This window comes from Neoarius graeffei, chromosome 7, assembly GCF_027579695.1.
Source record: "Neoarius graeffei isolate fNeoGra1 chromosome 7, fNeoGra1.pri, whole genome shotgun sequence".
NCBI lineage: Eukaryota > Metazoa > Chordata > Actinopteri > Siluriformes > Ariidae > Neoarius > Neoarius graeffei.
Window position 1 is genome coordinate 36,343,560 of NC_083575.1, and position 20,775 is coordinate 36,364,334.

General features: G+C 42.2%; 1 protein-coding gene across 2 annotated transcripts in view; it reads left to right on the plus strand.

Annotated features, from left to right (window-relative positions):
- Positions 1-20,775, plus strand: part of prkn (parkin RBR E3 ubiquitin protein ligase) — a 308,907-nt gene that overhangs the window by 161,948 nt on the left and 126,184 nt on the right. For both annotated transcript variants that reach the window (XM_060924648.1, XM_060924649.1), the window contains one exon: positions 7,532-7,668. In XM_060924648.1, coding sequence (XP_060780631.1) covers positions 7,532-7,668 — 137 coding nt within the window. The remainder of the gene's footprint in view (positions 1-7,531; positions 7,669-20,775) is intronic.

Below are 20,775 nucleotides of genomic sequence, written 5' to 3' on the forward strand. Positions count from 1 at the left end.
CTTTGTTTGGCCTTTGTCCTTCGTTTCTTCTTTGCTCCTCCTCCTCCTCTGCCTCTATGAAGGACAGAGGCAAGGACACAGGCACAGACACCAACAGAAGAAGGATTACTGAGGCTGAGCTCGCTGCTAACAGGCTGACTTAAGCTCAAGTGTGTGTACTATTGATGGTGATGGTGTGTAGCTTAATGGACAGGGAGTTCTTGAGATTTGCACAGAAAAATGATTGCCAGACTTGCAGAAGTCAACTCTGTGTGTGTGAGAGACAGGCTCTTTTAAAGGATAAGTGGTGTTTTTGAGCACTCAGTCCTTGATTGTCAAAAAAAGAGAACTTAAAACAAATCAGTGATGGAGTGGCGTTATTATTACATATGTTGGTTCACTTAATAATGATTTCCTGGTATTGCTCTCACGCCGCGCTTTTTCTTTCTCTCTCACACACATACCCCTTTATTTTTGAGGCTGGTATCTAAACTGAATCATCCCCCTGCCTCCTGTCTTGAGCCTCATGCTGTCTTGAAACAAAGCTATTTCCCCAGACAGTCATCAGTTATTTGGGAAGCCTCAGGGAACACATCATCCCGAGCCAGTCCACAGAAATTGAGTCCTGCCTCATGGCACTGCGGAAGAGTAAAACACTAATACTGTACTATTACAATGCTACACCGAGAAAAACATTATTTCAGATTGGCTGGCAAATTGATTCTCTTTGGTCTGGCATGAAATGAAAAAAGGCTGATGGCTTATTTTACATGATGGAGTGAAATCCGTGGTGTAGTGCTGTCTAGAGGTGGACAGTAACGAAGTACATTTACTTGAGTACTGTACTTAAGTACACTTTTTGAGTATCTGTACTTTACTTGACTATTAATTTTTTTGCCAACTTATGACTTTAACTTCACTACATTTGAAAGACAAATATTGTACTTTTTAATCCACTACATTTCTGTCAAGGTCCTCGTTACTCGTTACTATGAAGCGGCTTTGAAAGTGGATGTTTTTTTTATTTTATTTTCTAAAACATGATTAGTTTTTTTTTCACAGGTGACACTGAGGCAGCCGATCAGTAATCATTAGGGTCACGTCTCGTCCACAGACTGTATAAAATCAAGTTCAATGATTTCTCAGCAGCATTATTTAACACGATCAGTTGATGGCAGAATGGAAGGAGGTGGTTCTTCTGGGGAATGCACGCACCCATGGCTATACCTAGAACCCATGTTTCGGTTTTCTGAAAGGAATAAAGAGCCGTTTCATTTTAAACGTTTGCTTTGTTTGTTGAAAACGGAGCACATTACCACCTACAAAAACTCGCCGTCCAACCTGCGGAAGCATGTTGAGGGATGTAAACGTTTTATTCCAAGAGAAAGCTTGTAATGACGTTGTATGTGCTTTTAGAGCTAGCGATAATGTTGCAATAGCTATGCAGTCTGGTTAGTCAAATGACTTTCTATGGATTTGCCCACCAAGTTGCCATCGCCTTGTCCACGGCTAACGTTTACACATAGCTAGTTAACTTGGGCACTTTTAGTTAGCATGTAAAAACGGAGTTATGCTAACATGAATAACGTTAACTTATCTGAAGTCCTTTCAGAAATGTTTTAGCATAATCCTGCCAAATAAACAAAATGTAGAAATCTTTCTTTTCTAGTAACGTTAGCTACCCAATACGATTTTGGAGTTTGAAAAGATTTTGCTAGTATGTCAGGTGGAGCTTCACTGACTGCCTAGCTTAACATTAAACCACCATGATTCCACAGGCGGATTCATATGTATGCACGCACACACACGCGAGACCTGTGAGATGGACAGTATTGTACTTGTCAGTCACAACAAATTGCTGGAATTTTTTGTTTTGATGTCAGATGATGGTCTTGCATTTTTTTTTTTTTTGGTCTCACTTAAAGCAGTGTTGCTGTTGGGCCGTTATTAAGCTCGAGGTGTGGATCTGGGTTTTAATCAGGTTGGATTGTCATTTTTATTTTCTGAGCAAGCTGCATTTACAGCTATTCCACTGTCTTTCTGATTAATATACACATACATGTGTGCACACACTGCCAGAGCTGGGTCAGAACACTACCATGCTGCTTTGTGGGGGTGGGGAGGAGGGTTACAATTAAAAAAAAAAACCTGAAAATGACAATGGTTCTGCGGCACGGTGGTGTAGTGGTTAGCGCTGTCGCCTCACAGCAAAAAGGTCCGGGTTCGAGCCCCGTGGCCGGCGAGGGCCTTTCTGTGCGGAGTTTGCATGTTCTCCCCGTGTCCGCGTGGGTTTCCTCCGGGTGCTCCGGTTTCCCCCACAGTCCAAAGACATGCAGGTTAGGTTAACTGGTGACTCTAAATTGACCGTAGGTGTGAATGTGAGTGTGAATGGTTGTCTGTGTCTATGTGTCAGCCCTGTGATGACCTGGCGACTTGTCCAGGGTGTACCCCGCCTCTCACCCGTAGTCAGCTGGGATAGGCTCCAGCTTGCCTGCGACCCTGTAGAACAGGATAAAGCGGCTAGAGATGATGAGATGAGATGAGAGACAATGGTTCTTTTGTCAGTTCAGTTGTTTCATTTTGTAACGTTCTTCCAGGCGTTTATTCCACAGGTTCTACAAGTTAGTCAGTAAATCCATTTGGTTGCTTCAGATGCATTAGGTTTTGTAAGCGTTGTAGCAATAATGCATCAATGCGTTCACAGAAAATGTACTTTTAATACTTAAGTAAAGCAAATACTTCAGTACTTAAACTTAAGTAAAATTTTGACTGTATAACTTTCACTTGTATCGGAGTAACATTTGACCAGTGGGATCTGTACTTTGACTTAAGTAATGAAGTTGGGTACTTTGTCCACCTCTGGTGCTGTCGCATGTGGAACAGCAAGCTATTGGTAAACTCAGAGGAAAACAAGGATCTCTGTGACAGAATTATTATCTTGAGACAAGAATTCCAACTAATTCTGCTTCCTGTGCCAGGATTGTGGAAACTGGAGATAAATCCATTAATTTATTCATCCTTCAGTAACTTTAGTAACTGTGGACAGGGTCATAGTATCCCTTTCTCACAGTCTATCCCAGGAACACTGGGTGCAAGATGGGTACCTTGGATAGGACACCAATCCATTCTAGTACACCTTGAGCTCACATATACATGTTCATTATATACTCCTTGAGCTGTGTGGACACCAGTGTTGCAGTCAAGTCACTAAACCTTGAGTCAGAGTCCGGTCTCGAGTCCCCAGTGTTCAAGTCCAAGTCCTTAAAGAAAATTTCGAGTCGAGTCCACTATTGATCCGAGTCGAGTCCGAGAACAAGACTCCAACCGCACCATTTGACAGTGGCTGTTGCTGCCTTTATGTGAAACCGTCTCTGCTACTGTGTTGGACTAACGTTACTGCTTGACTGCCCCATTTTAGTGAATAGGCTACAGATAAAAAGCTTGTTCATCGCTCAGCAAGCCCCGCTATCAACAGGGCAATGAACATAGTGTATCACTTACTTCTCTGGGTGGAGTCTTGCCAAATGACAATTGAAGTTCGAGGTTGTCCCCGTCGTCTCCTCGATAGTTCATACGTGTGGAACACACAGCAGTGCATTTTTCTCACTGCACGAGAAGTCTGCATAAGCAACGTGGACAATTCTAGGGGCTTCTCTCCAAGCATTTTAGCACCATTAATGTTAGTTTCTTCCTGAGCATGTCGTATGAACAGGTGAATGTGCATTCTCTTCCACAAAATTAGTATAAAAATTAATATAGATATAAATATCTTATGCCAAATTATTGTGGCATGTTACAAAAAATAAAGAAAAACTCGGAGTCCTTGTCTCCAATTTATGACTCCGAATGCAGTCAATGCATGAGTCCAAGTCCGAGTGATCAGTGCTCAAATCCAAGTTAAGTCACGAGTCCTTAAAATTAAGGCACGAGTTGGACCCGAGTCCTGGACTTGAGTACTACAAGCCTGGCGGACGCAGTGCTGCACTACCAAGTTGCTTGAATGAATGTCCAGCAAAAGACAATTTGGAAGAAAAAATAATATGCACTTATTGGCTGAGTTAGGTTGGGCCAGATAGGAAAATATTTGGCTCGAGGTGATGCGCTCAGTCTGTACAAATGACCAAAAGTCAGATATTTTTCCATCTGGCCTGACCTAACTCAGTCAATAAGCGTTTTATCATATGACCTTTTTTAACTAACATACACAGTGGAAACCAATGAACAGCGGTGTGTGGAAAAACGACTCAGCTGAGCAGAGTGAAAGTGAATTTTATTATCCAGGTGATTTATCAGACACCAACCTAATTGAACAAACTGAAATTGTCGAAGAAAATGGAAAAAAGGTACTTTTGAGCAAAGAAATTCACTTGTTTATACAAGGAGAACAACAAGAAAATGCTGAAAAAAACCCCCACTAAGTAAGACATGAGTGTTTTCAAAAGATTTTTGGCTGAAGTTAAGGAGGAAAGAGACATAAGTCATCCCCTCTAAGGACCTTGACAGGTTGCTATGTAGTTTCTATATACAAGTGAACAAAAAAGGAAATTTAGACTACAAACCTGACACTTTGTCTTCCTTTTCACGAAGTATACAATGCTATCTTGACAACAACAGTAAGATAAACATCCTGAAAGCTGAAGACTTTAAAAAGTCCAGGGAAGTCCTGAAGTTCAAGTGCAGAGACCTCAGAAAAAAATGGAAAAGGCAACAAACCAAATGCCACAGAAGCCTTGACTGGTGAAGATATTGATAGTATTTCTGAAGAAAACAATTTTAAGAAAATTGTTAAAAATAAAAAATAATAAAATTCACTTTCACTGTGCTCAGTTGTCTCACTCATTTTTCAAAGTAACAATTCAGAGCAAAATGAAAACGGCAGAAGCAAGGGAAATGGGCCCGGGGCCACAGACGGCTTTTTCTGAACTGGATTCAAAAATCCATATCTGCCCAGTCACATGACTTTTCCCACTGGTTTTATTAGGAGCATGCGCGTGGGTCCGTATGAGTCATATAATAATAGCACATCTTTAACGCTTCTCAAGTTACAGTGTTTTGGTACGGCTGCTACACCGATGTGATTGTCTTGTCAAATGTCCTATAGCCGAGTGAAAGCTAATAAAACCCAGTAGTGCTGTAGTTTTGTTGGCTAAAACTGCACGTGAATGGAAGCTAAAAATTCCACTACCTTAATCTTTACAAGCTTTTTCATACGACGACAGAAAGCATTCGTACAAGTTTGCACTGCAACAGACTCTCTTACTTAGCGAGGCGATGTTTCTTATTCTGTACCAGAGTGCGTTTTCTCTCCAGCAGCCTTATAAGGTCCTGGTCACACTACCGCTCGTGATGGGTTTGCGAATACTTAGTGATGAAAAATTGGTAACATCGCCAGCAATGGTGCAATCCACGGCAGTTGTTCTCTGAGTTTGTCTCCGCCTCGCGAGCGGCCAAAAACGTCAGGAAAAATTTCAGTGCATGCATTGAAAATTGATGGCGATGTTTTTGTCAGCAAACTAAATAGCGAATACTCGTAGATGGGGTTGGGAATACTTCCCGAAGCTTGGGCAACTTTCTTTAAGCCTCTTGGGATATATTTGTCTCGAATCCACATCCCCGATGCTCACGGGAGCCTCATCAACACAGCAGCTTGGCATAGCCTAACTTTCCCCAAGAATTAAAAAGTGCATTTACATTTGGGGATCCTTCGGAGCACGTTGCGTGTGCATGCTTGGGACCCAGTCATTATGGGAAACACCTGATGCTGATTTGAATGCAATCAGCACGTGCATGTAAGGACACTGTTTTCACAGAGACTTTGCAAGTATTCTGTCAGTTATGCAGCGATAGATGGATGTAAGTGCAGGAAGTGTTTATTAGCAGGTGTGATATTTATAAAAACAAACCTGAAGGCAGAGTCATAAACATGGCTAGAAATAAATGTGACGGTGATAATACTTCGCAAAGCCTCTGTGTCCTTATATGCACGTGCTGATTGCACTCAAATCAGCATCAGGTGTTTCCCATAATGACTGGGTCCTGTGAGTGAGCGTGGCTGCTCAAGCATGCGAAGGCGTGACAGTCAAGTGTTCGCCTGCTGTGTGACAATAACTTTTAGCTCACCTGTATATCACCATCCATCGTCACCAAAACGCCTCATTTTCATCTGTAACCCATCGCAAAGCATCGCAAGCTGTACGTAGCTTTGTATAAAGAAAAGTCAGCACTTCCAAGAACAAAAAATTGTATGTGTGAACTTGTCCTGGGTATGCCGAATGTCCCTCTTTATTTAATGCTTACTTGGTTACTTAAATGATTGTCAGCTGCCTAGTTTTTGCCGTGAATTTCTCCTCGATGATTCTATAACATCATTGTTTGAGGACATAGGATTGTTGGCCCTAAACCAACCTCTTGGAAGAGGAAGTGTTGAGTTGGGAAGACGTAGGAAGAAGGGCCCAGAATTGTGTGCACTGGAAAGAGGCCCATCATTGATTGCTTATGCTCTGTAGGGGACCAAGAGCTTCACTAACTAACTGCCTAGTTTTTGCTGCTTACCTTTAGTTTAAATCCTGAGTAATCAAATACTGGCAAACAAATATATTCATCTCATACATGTCAACCTATACGGAATGTCCGTATTTTATACGGATTTGATTCAATAAACGTCGTATACGGGCGTATAAATAAAGTTATACGGATTCTTTTAAAAAAACTTCAATATTTATTTAGAGCTATAATCAATTCCCACGATGATAAAAGAACGCATAACATTTACAAACGTACTGTACACCACAGACAGCCAGTAAAGAGTCTTATGAAATCGCGCGTTATCTTGTGGTAGCGAGACTTCATTCCACTTTTGATCATGCGCACACTGCATTGCGAGAATCCTGCCAACCGTGAAGTCATAGACGCCGGCTTCTGCGTAGACTCATACGTCATCCTCGCCCGAGAATAAAGATGCCTCATTCATGTGCTGCGTTTAACTGTACCAACAGGTTTACCGTCCAAACGAGATCACATGGGATTACCTTTCACAGGTGAGACTGGAAAAATACTTTTCATTGTATTTGGTCATTATAACGTAATTTTACAAACAGATTTTCCTGACTTTGTGGCTAATATGAAGTCACGCGTATAATAGCCGCTCGGTGAAACCTGTCTCCAAACAACGAAGTATTTCCTTCGTAACTACGCTGATAACACTTTGTGTTTTTGTCAAACATTGGAGCTTTGTATTCATTCTGAAGGTTTATTGTTATTAATATTGAATAAAAAGTAACTGGGATATATCATTGTTAATTATCATTCAAATTTTAGGTAAATTATTTTAATTTGCATCTTATACGGATTTTATAAGGGAAATATGGATTTTAGAGGTTGGTTATACAGGTTTGATTGACCAAAGGTTGACATGTATGTCATCTGTTCATTTAAAATTTTTTAATGGCACTCGGGCTTATTTTCTTTCCTGCAATCTATAAGGATAGGTAATGAGTGTATACATTGATAGAGTCAATACTAGTGGATTAATCTGCTGTGCTCCATCCTGCAGGAGTCCTGTTTTGGTGTCTCAGTGTGCCGAGCGTCATGTGATCTGTCTGGATTGTTTCCACATGTACTGCATGACCCGATTGAACGAACGACAGTTCATCCATGACCCTGTGGTGGGCTACTCACTCCCCTGTGCTGGTAGGCTGGAACAGTGTGTGTGTGTGTGTGTGTGTACCAGTGATTGATGGTAGTAGCTTAGTGGCTACAGTGAAGAGGAGATGCTATCATAGCACTGCATTCTCTCTCTCTCTCTCTCTCTCTCTCTCTCTGCATCTCTGTCTGTCTGTCTGTGTCTCGGTCTCTCTCTTTCTCTCACACACACACAGACACACACACACACACAAGTGTAGCTCCTCCGTGTGTCTCTGTCTGCACGTCCTTTACTACCATGCTATAATGAGGCTCCTGGGAGGAACGCTGACCTCCCATCAGCTAAAGCATCCTTTATCTCTCTCACCTGTCTGCCTCACACATACATTCATCCGCTCATACGCACACCTACAAATGTCTGGCTTTGTGCAAATGCAATCTCTAAGATAGAGTTGCACAAGGTAATGTTCAGTGCTTTCGAAGGCTACATTTAAATAAGGGGGCTCTAATCAGACATTATATTCTGCTGCAACTCCGATAGCCGTGATGCACACAATGGCCTAGGAGCGAGTTCACAGACAGAAAACAAGTTTTATTCACTCAATTTGTGGAAAAGATGGGCTCAAAGAGTGAGATTTGAGCATTTTTTTTTTGGCCGATGAAGATGGTGGTGTGCAAAATGCTCTTTAAATTCTTCCACTGCAAAACAGCTAACACACACACAAATCTGGCTGAACACTTCATTGTAAGTTTAATTCATGGTATGATGGTACACTGCACACGGTATGCCTCTCGCCGCCCTCTGCTCCTTTCCTCAATCCTTGAGGAATGCGCCTAATTTTAGACTAATAATGTTGCAGTTTGGTGTTCGACAGTTCTACAGTGTTACAACTCTTACAGATGAATACTCAGGGTATATTAAATCAAACCATGTTTGAATTATTTAGTTATTAACTTGTCTAAATTAACTTGTATGTTCTGTATACATAAAAAGAAGGACGTTTTTGTTTCTTTTTCTCAAAGTACCATTTTGATGTACAGAATCGCAGTGGCGAACCATTACTATTAGAGCTGGGACTTCAACTCAGCCAAAACTTCAGCTTAGCCAGACGCACCAAAAAAGCAACAGGGCAAAGGATTTCACAAGGGATTAGCGGCAGGCTGCCAGGTCACTCTGTTGTGTCAAGTTGTCGATGTTGATTTTAAAAGTGTGTGAGTGAAAAATATTGTGTCGAGTGTGCATGGAAGAAAAGTCTGGAGACAGAACTCTTAGTTTCTCGGTCGTTAGCCTGTGCTACTTGCTGTCGATAGCACTGGCCTGACTGCTTTATTAGCATTCGTTAACACTATTGATGAATGCTACACCGGCTGAAAGGTGACTTCACTGCTGCCTAGGGTGATACATTTTTGGTCCCTCCCACTATAAATCAAAATCTGATTGGTTAATTCATCTGTCACTTCCTACATAAACATACACTGCCATGGCCTTCTGTCCCGGCAATGAAGTCCTAACCAATGAGTGAGCCAGGTCTAAACCCTTCTCAGCCTAGAGACAACAAATAAAAAAAAGTCATTGCATAACTCCATTTTAATGTTTTCAGGACAGTAACCCTTTCCTTTCTGAAGCAAATTTGATAGAAAATGAGGCCGAATTAGAAAAGAATAATTATAATAAAATTCTCAGAATTGCAATACTACACCTGGTATTGGTGTCAATGTCAAAATTTTGATATCACAGCAGCCCTGCTATGAGGTCTTTTTTTCCTTAATTTAAAAATGTTGAAATACGAACATACAAGATTTAATATTTTACTTGCACGATGAAGATTTTTTTTTCAGTAGTTTCAAACACTATACAGCCAAAAGTATGTGGACACCTGACCATCACCTCTAGTTTGATCCTTCCCTAAACTGTTGCAACAAAGTTGGAAGCCCATGCATGGGAGCAACACAGACTTCGAGGAGTATGCATCATCTGTCACTGGCTACATCAGCAAGTGTGTAGATGGTGGTGTGATCACACGTACTATCACTACACAACCCAGTCACAGCCTCTGGCTGAACTCTGATGTCTGCTCACTGCTCAAAGCTTGTGATGTTGCATTCCGATCAAGACAAAGAGTGGCACTCAGGACAGCAAGGATCAAGCACGGCATCACCAGCAGCATCACCAATGGCATCAAGAAAGCCAAGGATTCCTACACACTGTAGATAGAACAATGTTTCACCAACAAGGACTTGGCACATTTGGTAATGAATTCGGACTGTCATTCAGAGATTATGGGGAAGCCATAGCCTAAAGGTTCGAGAAGCAGTTTTGGGACCAAAAGTTTGCCGGTTTGATTCACTGGAATGGCTGAACCAGCAGGATTGGCTGAAGTGCTCTTAAGCAAGGCACCTAACCCCACGACTGCTCCCCAGGCTGCTCTGGGTATGTTGTATGTTGCTCTGGTTAAAAGCGTCTGCTAAATTCCATTAATGTAATGTACAGGATAATGAATCACACTGTCTGCACCAATGACACGTCCCTTCCAGATACATGAAATAACGTCTATGCCTGATTTGAAGCATTCAACACAGATTCAGCAGTAATCAGTTCACTGGTTCATAAACTTCACTCACCTGGATTAGCCATTACAATGTGCAACTGGATCCTGAAAGCAGCCCTCTGACACTCAGGATTCCTCCAAGGGTTTGGAATGGGCACATATGGGTGTGATGGTCAGGTGTCCACATACTTTTATGGGTAGCACAGTGGGGCAGTAGTTTGCACCGTCACCTCACAGCAAGCAGGCTCTTAGTTAGAACCTTGTGGCCAACTGAGGCCTTTCAGTGTTGAGTTTGCATCTTCTCCCAGTGCCTGTGTAGGTTTCCTCTGGGTGCTCTGGTTTCCTCCCACAGTACAGAGACATGTGGATTAGATCAACTGGCCACTCTAAATTGCCCATAGATGTGAATGAGAGTGTGAATGGATGTTTGTGTTAGTCCTGCGATGGACTGGGCAGGTCACCAAGATGTACCCGGCCTGTTGCCCAGAGTCAGCTGGGATTGGCTCCAGCTTCCCCCAGGTAAGCAGCATTGAAGATGGATGGATGAATACAAGTTATTTGACTCTATGAACCCAACTTTATGAATCCTTTACACTTTGACCCAGTTTTGGCCGTCGGTTTCCTTCAGGCCTTGGTCCGCCATGGGTGATGCCTGTGCTCTTTGCTATGGGCTGCAGTGAGCTTGTTGCTTTTTTTAACATCGGGGTTGTCTAGCACTCTGTATGGTGGTGCTTCTGTGCTTGGTGCGGTGTTTTGAGTGATGCTGCCTGGTGGCATCACGGTGGATGTGCAGGTGGCATGGGATTTACCCTTGTGTGCCTTTTGGTGGGATTGTGGGCAGCTGTGCCACTGGAATTACATCCTGACCCTCTTTTGGTGGACATTTTTTTTTGTAATTGTAAAGCGACCTCGGGTGTGAGAAAGGTGCTATATAAGTTGAGCTTATTAGCTCATCTGGCCATAAGGCCGATGAGTTATTGCCATGGCATGGCGTCCATTGTCCACAATTCAGTTAAATTATATTTCCTCCATCAATTCTCCATGGATTTCCATTCCGATTGTTTTGTTTGAAAGAACTCATCACGCCGCAGAAAACTTGGTCGTTGTTTTGTAAAAATGTTTGCTAACGAGTTAGTAATTAGGCCAAATTTACAAATTTTCCAGGCCTCTCACTAGAATTGTATCTCCTCTCTCGTTTCTCATCCGATTCCAGTTCTGATCAATGTTTTGGGTAGATCTTCCCTTGAGGAACAAAAATTGGTCATGTGTTTGTTGATTTTCCTCTTGTAAACAATTTGTTTATAACTTTATTTTCAGTTAAATCATATCTCCGTCAATTCTCAATGGATTTCAGTTCTCATTCCCATCTCATCTCATTATCTCTAGCCGCTTTATCCTGTTCTACAGGGTCGCAGGCAAGCTGGAGCCTATCCCAGCTGACTACGGGCGAAAGGCGGGGTACACCCTGGACAAGTTGCCAGGTCATCACAGGGCTGACACATAGACACACAACCATTCACACTCACATTCACACCTACGGTCAATTTAGAGTCACCAGTTAACCTAACCTGCATGTCTTTGGACTGTGGGGGAAACCGGAGCACCCGGAGGAAACCCACGCGGACACGGGGAGAACATGCAAACTCCACACAGAAAGGCCCTCGCCGGCCCCGGGGCTCGAACCCGGACCTTCTTGCTGTGAGGCGACAGCGCTAACCACTACACCACCGTGCCGCCTAATTAGTAATCATTTGGGTTGAAATAATTTTTTTCCACATGAAAGCTAGCATTCATATAATCTGTCATTTTGTTTTTTGGAAAACTGTAGCACTTGGGGGGGGGTTTCTACCTGCATACTTTGCAGAACATTCCACTCTTCTTGTCATGCAGTAACCAGGGAAATTCTTGCACTCAAGCATCCTTAAAGCTTCTCTCTCTTGTCTCTTCATATTCCTTCTTTTTTTGCTTCCTCTCCTCCTCAGATTTCCTCCTAATTTTTGCAGGAGGGGGGGTTATTTCTGAATTTAACCACCTCTGCAAGGAGGACATGTTGTATCATGTGACTCAGCCCCTTCTAACAGCGCTTTTGATTGGCTGTATTCGCAGGTGGACCAATCAAATTGCTCCTACTAAAACGAGGTCGGCCAGCAAAAAAATGTGCTCATCTTTTGATGATGTAGTACGCATAGTACACATATATCACACGTAGCCTAGGTCACTCAATGATTTGATGGCCTTGGATCTAGGCTTTATGTCGGCGGGTAATGTGACGCTAAATGCTGGGTTTTGATTGGCTACAATTATATACTTCCTGTCCAACTAACCAGTCAGAAGAGGGCAACCCCCAGTTTTTATTATTAATAAGGTTGGGATTGCCCTGGTCAACGTGCCTCACACCCGGAAGCGATGTTTAGGCACCAGTGTCTTCACCCAGTCCTTTTTCGCTCTGATTTCTGGCTGTTCAATGCATATTTCATAAATAAATATTAGTTTATTTATTAGGTAGATGTATTTTCTAAATTCCTGCCTGTTGTTTTCTGGCTGTCTCTCCATATTTTGGTCACATTTTGAAGAAACGCTGCTCTTTTCGCGGAGTATGTGGTGACTGTGTAAGAGTCTAGGTCCCGATGTTGGCAGGTAAAGTGACGCTAAATCCTGGATTTTGATTGGCCACAATTATATACTTCCTGTCCAACTAACCAATCAGAAGAGGGCAACTGTTCTATAAATAATAAGGTCGGGATTCCCTCCTGGCAAGTAAAGTGACGCTAAATGTTGGGATTGGCACCTCCGTCTACATAAACCGGTCATTTTTGCTCCGATTTCTGACTGTTTAACCCTTATTTCATATATAAATATTAGTTTATTAGGAATAATTTTGATGAAAATTTGTCTCAAAAAGTTGGTGGCCAGACAGGCACCCATCTATAAAAAATTCTGTGCCTGCCCAAAATGTTACGTGCCGCGGACACGCAGGAAAATCGGACCCTGCACCCGGGGAACAAAACTTGGTCGTTTGTTAGTTGATTTTCTTTTTGTAAACAATTTGTTTACAACTTTTATTTTCAGTTAAATCATGTTTCCTCCCTCAGTTCTCAATAGATTTCAGTTCTGATTTGTTTTATTTGAGAGAACTAGACCTTCTGCACAAAACTTGGTCATTGTACTGTCAATTTTTTTGCTAATGAATTAGTAATTAGGTCACCTTAACAAATTTTCTTTTGACTAGAATTGTATCTCCTCTGTCAGTTATCATGCAAATTCAGTTGTGCTCGGTGTTTTGGATCAATCTTCCCTTGGGGAACCAAATTTAGTCCTTTGATTTTCCTCTTGTAAACAATTTGCCATGGAGGTTGGTCCTCTCTCACATTTTAGTTCTGTTTGATGTATTATTATTATCATCTATGTTTAAAGGTCTGATGACACGTTTTTGACATCTTTGGCGATGTTTTATAACATAAAAAGTAATTCACGATGATCCATATATTAATTCACGAAGGCGCCTATTTTACAAGTTATGATAAAAAACGCGGCTATTTGGGCAAATTTGACGGGGCTGCAGCACCCAGGAGACGAATGAGGAGGAGGGGCTATATGACGTCAGCGAAAGAACCTTCCTCCTAACTTACCAGTTTGTTGTTGATGCGACAGGTGTTCAGTTTGTCATTATTAGTATTATTATTATACATTATTATAAATTATTATTATATATTTATATAGTTATTATGCCTTCGCGTTGTGTTTTGCTCCAAAACCCACAAGGATGGGGTAAGTTTATTCAAGTTTCCCAGAGATCCCGAGCTGCATGCGAAGTGGGTGAAGCAAGTCAGGCGCACTCGTGACAAGTGGGAGCCCTCACCAACATCCGTCCTGTGCTCTGAACACTTCGATTTGGATTGTTTTGACACCCTTCCCAGCTTAAAAGAATCTCTTGGGTGTGCAGTTTAGCACAAACGCGTGTTACTACCATCAGCAGTGCCTACAGTGCATTTCACAGTTCTATGTTGAAAACTCGTTTCAGACGTGCTAAAACAGTTAAAATGACAAATATGATGAAAATGTGTTAAAAGCTCGAAAACATGAAAATCCATGCTTAGAAAGTTGTTCCATGTCACATATGCCGTATCCAGCTATGCCGGATCCAGCAGTCGCCTGGGACAAGGCGACTCCTCCAAAGACAGTCCTCCTGTCAGAACATGTGTTGTGAAACAACATAAGATAAAGGTACGTAGAGCTATAGAGTGCTCCGACATGATGCTAAAAATAGTAACACTGCGGTCTGCGCGGCCATCTTGGAAGTGACTCGCTCCAGAGCACTCATAGAGTACACATCATAGAGTACACATTCATGATAATCATAAATGTAATGATAAAGTCGGCGTGATATCAGTCATGTACAGTATTTGCTTGTGAAAGCTTGCGGCTTTCATGTAACTGCCGCCTAGCAACGAGAGGCAAAGGGTAAAGAGGGTAGGCTATCATAGATTCGATTCGGAAGAGATCAATACATGATTGCTTAAAAATTAGGTATTTTAACAATTTGCGTCTGTTTTGTGATTATCGTGACACTTGTGTGTTATATAGAACTGTATGTCTTATCAGCACATCGAGGATCTTCCACCGGAGGCTTTAGCAAGTACTCGTAGCAACACTACACTTTACCCTTTGCCATGCGTTGTTAGGGAACGGTAGCAAGTACCCTGATGACCGACTTCAAGAATATGTAGAAAAAATGTAGAAATTATACTTTCCAAAAGTCATTTGAGCTTAGTGTATTGCATTTCCATTTATATTGTAGGTTCTTGCTGATGTTTTTGCGGAGTATGACGCAGCTGCTGAATCAGAAGCTGCAGAGTTTGTATGTACTAGTTGTGAACATTCACATTATTATCAATCTCATTTATTTAAAATCAGATAAAATCATGCCATCATGATCACTGCTTAAAGTACCAGTATTTGTTCAGAGGAAGAGCTAGCACTAGAGAGTTCACCGGCGTTTTCATGCGCCATTTCCATTGATTAGACAGCCAGTGAACCGCAGCGTGTTCTTCCTCTGACGTCACAGCATGGCCGCGAGCCACGGACCCAGTTTTCTTGCGCTGTGCAATTAAAAGTTGGATATTCGCGTAACAACAGCTTCTTTTCACGTAATTATAACAGAAATCTAACATGTTTGCCATGTTGTATAGTTTATTTAAGAAATTGCATAGAGTCATGTTCGTGTCATCAGCCCTTTAAGCTCTTATTTAAGCTCTTATCTTGGTCATTATAAGGGGTAGCCATATATGCTCTATCTTGTCCCCCTGCCATCCCCAAATAGTCTAGGCTATTGAGCTGTTCCATCATTTGATATGATAATACTTACAGTATGAAATTATGTTTTTACATGTAATGATTTTATGGCATCTCGCCATAAAATGCTGACAGTAGAGATATCTTTTCATAATTGTGCAGGGGAAATTGTCTGGAATCTGGCAATATCAGAACCATGATGGTGGGATGCTCTATGCCTCTTGCAGTTTGCAAAAATATGTGCTTCGTGCCTAATGGAAATAAATGTCATTGTTTTATCTGCTGTGAATTCAAAAACAGAGTACGCAGCAACACTTTGTCGCGCAGAGAAAGATCTAGTATCATCAGAAAGGGCACGTTCCGCTGTTTATTTTGATATGTGGCACATTGTGTAGCGACAGGGACTTCATGACTTATTCAACTGAGAATCAGGAGTGTGAAAATGGGTGAAGAAATTAGTAAAGATAGATCAAGCCACTGCAAAATAACGTCTTCATAATGTGGTTACTTCAGTATGTACAAATGCTGTACAAATATGACTAGCATCATTACAAAGCTGTAGTTCGGCTCTTTCTTCTGATATGCGTTGCAATGTTGAGTTCATGAGTAATTCAAGCAAGAGTAATACGTAAGTGTGGAGATTGCTGCAGAGCTGTGTGCAGATAGTAACTACGATTAAATTTTATGTAAATTCAAAATAATTTTCTCGCTAACTCTTCGTTGCACAGACAAGAATGTCAAGTCCATGTCATTTCATAGGATATGTGAGCCACTTCGCTGCCATGAACACTTTATGAGCAATTCAACTGAGAATAAGGGATGTGAATTTGGACGCAGTTTGCATCGGTCGGATTCTAAGGTTTAATCGGGAAATCCTAAATAAAAAGTTAAGGACAATAATGATGATAAATACGATAAGTGTTCCACTCGATGTTTTTGTATTGTAGCAGGAAACAGGCACTGAAATTCTCATCTCATCTCATTATCTGTAGCCGCTTTATCCTTCTACAGGGTCGCAGGCAAGCTGGAGCCTATCCCAGCTGACTACGGGCGAAAGGCGGGGTACTCCCTGGACAAGTCGCCAGGTCATCACAGGGCCGACACATAGACACAGACAACCATTCACACTCACATTCACACCTACGGTCAATTTAGAGTCACCAGTTAACCTAACCTGCATGTCTTTGGACTGTGGGGGAAACCGGAGCACCCGGAGGAAACCCACGCGGACACGGGAAGAACATGCAAACTCCACACAGAAAGGCCCTCGCCGGCCACGGGGCTCGAACCCGGACCTTCTTGCTGTGAGGCGACAGCGCTAACCACTACACCACCGTGCCGCCCGGCACTGAAATTACTGTCTGAAATTACACTTTGCATTGTGTGGACCTTCTCATGTCTCCCTGAGGCTTCAGCTGAGCATTCGGGTTTCATCTTAAATCTCCCCAAAAACCTAGTAGATTAGCTCCATTACCTACTTTCAGCTGCTCTGAATGAATAAAGCTTTAAAAAAATTTTTTTAATTAAATTTAATTTAAAAAAAAAAGCTCTAGGATTAGATAATATCCCTCCTGAAATATGGAAGACAAAAGAATTTAACGACATTCTCCTCAACCTCTGTAATGCAGTCTATAATGGACAGACTATAGAAAAGTGGACCCAGAGCCGCATCCTCCCGTTTCCTAAAAAAAGATCTAGGTTTGACTAAAAACTACAGAGGAATCGCTCTTACTACCATAGCTGCAAAATATATAACTCCTTATTGCTAAATCGTATACAACCCGAAATAGAAAAAAATATTACGCAAAAACCAAAATGGCTTCAGGAAAAGCAGATCAACCGTTGGCCAGACTCTCACTGTCAGAAGAATCATAGAAGGTGTTAGAGCAAAAAATTTTCCAGCTGTATTAGTTTTCGTAATTTCACCAAAGCCTTTGACTCCATCCATAGAGGCAAAATGGAGAAAATACTAAGAGCATATGGTATTCCATCTGAAACCACTGCAGCCATCATGATGCTCTGTCAGAATACAAAATCACTCGTAAGATTACCAGATGGGGATACCAGTTTCTTCAACACACAGGCTGGAGTGCTACAAGGAGACACCTTAGCTCCTTTCCTCTTCATCATGACCTTAGATTATGTATTGAGGACATCTGTAAACACAGTAGCTTGGGTTTCACACTCAATAGAAGACAACCACGCAGATTTCCAGCAAAAACACTTACTGATGTAGAGTATGCTGACGATTTAGCCCTCTTGGCAGATATCATCGCCAATGCTGCCACGCTCTTACACCAACTAGAAACCGCCGCCCAAGATGTTGGTCAATATGTCAATGCCTCAAAAACGAAATACATGTGTTTCAACCAACAAGGCTCAATGCAAACCCTAGCAGGTGAATCCATTGAACACGTCGAATCTTTCTGTTACCTTGGCAGTGAAACAGAATCCAGTTAAACAAAAAAAAAAGACCTCAGCATTTGTATTGCTGAAACCTGGACTGCCCTCAACAAAATGAATACTGTGTGAAAATCCAACCTTCCCAACCACCTAAAACGTAGGTTCTTCAGAGCAATCGTTGAATCCGTATTGATGCACGGCGCCACCACCTGGACTCTAACAAAATCACTTGAGTCAAAGCTCAATGGGACATACACGCGCATGCTGCGAGCCATATTAAACTTCTCATGGCATGACCATGCCACCAAAGTGCGTGGAGATTTACCCCCTATATCAGAGACTCTGAGGGTGTTTTCACACTTGGTCCCTTTCAGCCATCTAACCGAACTCAGATCGATGACTCAGCATTTTTTGCGCATATGTGAACACTCCAACCGTACCCAGACCCCTTTAAAGCGAACCGAACTGAGACCACCTCAGGAGGTGGTCTCAGTACGGTTCGCTAAAAATCAACGGTACGGTTCGCCTAATCTGCGCATCGTGAACAAAAAGCGCACCGGGTTCACTTCGCCTTTTTCACTGTAGTTTAACCTTCTTCGTTTGCCGTAGTTGGTCACGTGACTGTAGCAGGGAAACTCAACTTCCTTTTGCAACTTACCACAGCTGCTTTACAGTTCTCTGAACTTACTGACTGACGAGTCGGACACAATAATATAACTATATTTTTATATATATATATATATATATATATATATATATATATATATATATATATATATAATATAATAAATTTATTTCCGGGCGGCACGGTGGTGTAGTGGTTGGCGCTGTCGCCTCACAGCAAGAAGGTCCTGGGTTCGAGCCCCATGGCCGGCGAGGGCCTTTCTGTGCGGAGTTTGCATGTTCTCCCCGTGTCCGCGTGGGTTTCCTCCGGGTGCTCCGGTTTCCCCCACAGTCCAAAGACATGCAGGTTAGGTTAACTGGTGACTCTAAATTGACCGTAGGTGTGAATGGTTGTGTCTATGTGTCAGCCCTGTGATGACCTGGCGACTTGTCCAGGGTGTACCCCGCCTTTCGCCCGTAGTCAGCTGGGATAGGCTCCAGCTTGCCTGCGACCCTGTAGAAGGATAAAGCGGCTAGAGATAATGAGATGAGATGAAATTTATTTCCTTAATCCGCACTATTTTGTTCAAAGAATACAGCAGGGCAAGCATGGCAGCAGACATTTTGATTCAAGAGAAAATTACCCAGAATTCCGTGCACTGGGGGTCTGAGGGCTCTAGAGGACCTGGTGTGAACAGAAAGAGGACTGAGGCCCCATCAAAGCTTAACTGGACCAGAAAGAGAACCCAGTCCTCTTTGTAATAAATTCACAGTGTGAACACAAAAAGAACTGAGTTCTTTTTCTGTTGGTCCACTTTTTGGTCCACTTAAAGAGGACTGAGTCTGGTTCCTTTAAAGGGGACCAGGTGTGAAAACACCCTGAGAGTGCGCAGATTGCGATTCGTTGGGTATTGCTTCAGAGCTAAACAAGAACTTGCTACTGAATTGCTTCTTTGGACCCCCTGATATGGCCACCTTCGTGTGGGTCGTCCAGAGACAACATGTATTGATCAACTCTGTTCAGACACTGGGTGCCAACCAACCAATCTCCCAGCAAGGGTGATGAATCGTGATGGATGGCATTGGACGGGTCAAGTTTATCTGAGTTCACGTGACCAATGATGATGAAATCTTTGGGTACCATGGATTTATAGTTTCTTTTAAAACCTCTTAATCTGGTGTCAGGATCTCCATTGCTGCTGCTGCTTCTTCTTTCAGCTGTTCCCATTAGGGGTCGCCACAGTGGATCTATTTTCCTGCATATTTGACTTGGTATAGGTTTTATACCGGATGCCCTTCCTGACGCAACCCTCCCCAATCTATCCAGGCTTGGGACCAGCACAAAGTATGCACTGTCTTGTACAACCCCAGTGATTGGGTATTTTGCCTAATCTGCATGTCTTTAAACTGTGGGAGAAACCGGAGCGCCCAGAGCAAATTCACACAGACACGGGGAGACCATACAGGCTCCACACAGAAAGGCCCCCATCAGCCGTGAGGTTCAAACCCAGAACCTTCTTGCAGTGAAGTGACAGTGCTAACCACTACACCACCGTGCTGCCCCATCCATAGCATTTACCAAATCCAGTAAAAGAGATCCTTGAGTATTTGTAAGGAAAACTAGTGCTTATATGGAAGCCATGATGATCTCAAGAATTTCTCAAAAGTTGTAGTTCTGTGTTTTTCTTGCTTTAAAATGAACACACATGTATACTTTTCCTTATGTGAATTACTTTAAGACGTGTTTTCATATTTGGCATGTCAGCATTGCAACTGATCTAAAATGACCTTTGAAGTAGCAAAGTAAACTTTTTTTTTCTTTCTACTTTGGTTTCTTTTTCCCCTGACAAGCACTTCTTTAGTCACTTCCTTTCATCTCTTTTCCAATTACTGATGACTTTGGCTGGGTGAACTTGATAGTTGTATATTAGCCCCAACTTTTGTAGGTGCTTTCCTATGTTTCCCCTTAATGTCAGCGAGTGAAACCAAATGGTGTTCTGTGTTCCAACTGCAAAGCAGCAGAGCATCACGATTGTAACACTGCATGCGTCAACTGTAACAGCACTCAGAAAACCATTAACTTTACATGTACATCAGGAAAATTAATACTAAACCATTATGCATTCATTACTGTGTGTGATTTTGCCATTTAAGGTGGCTTGGAATATATTAAGTATTTGAAAAAGATCATTGGTTATCTGTTATGCACGTGTGAAAAACGAGCGCAGAACAACAGGCCATTTAAAGATTCATCTCTTCTCATCTCATTATCTCTAGCCCCTTTATCTTGTTCTACAGGGTCGCAGGC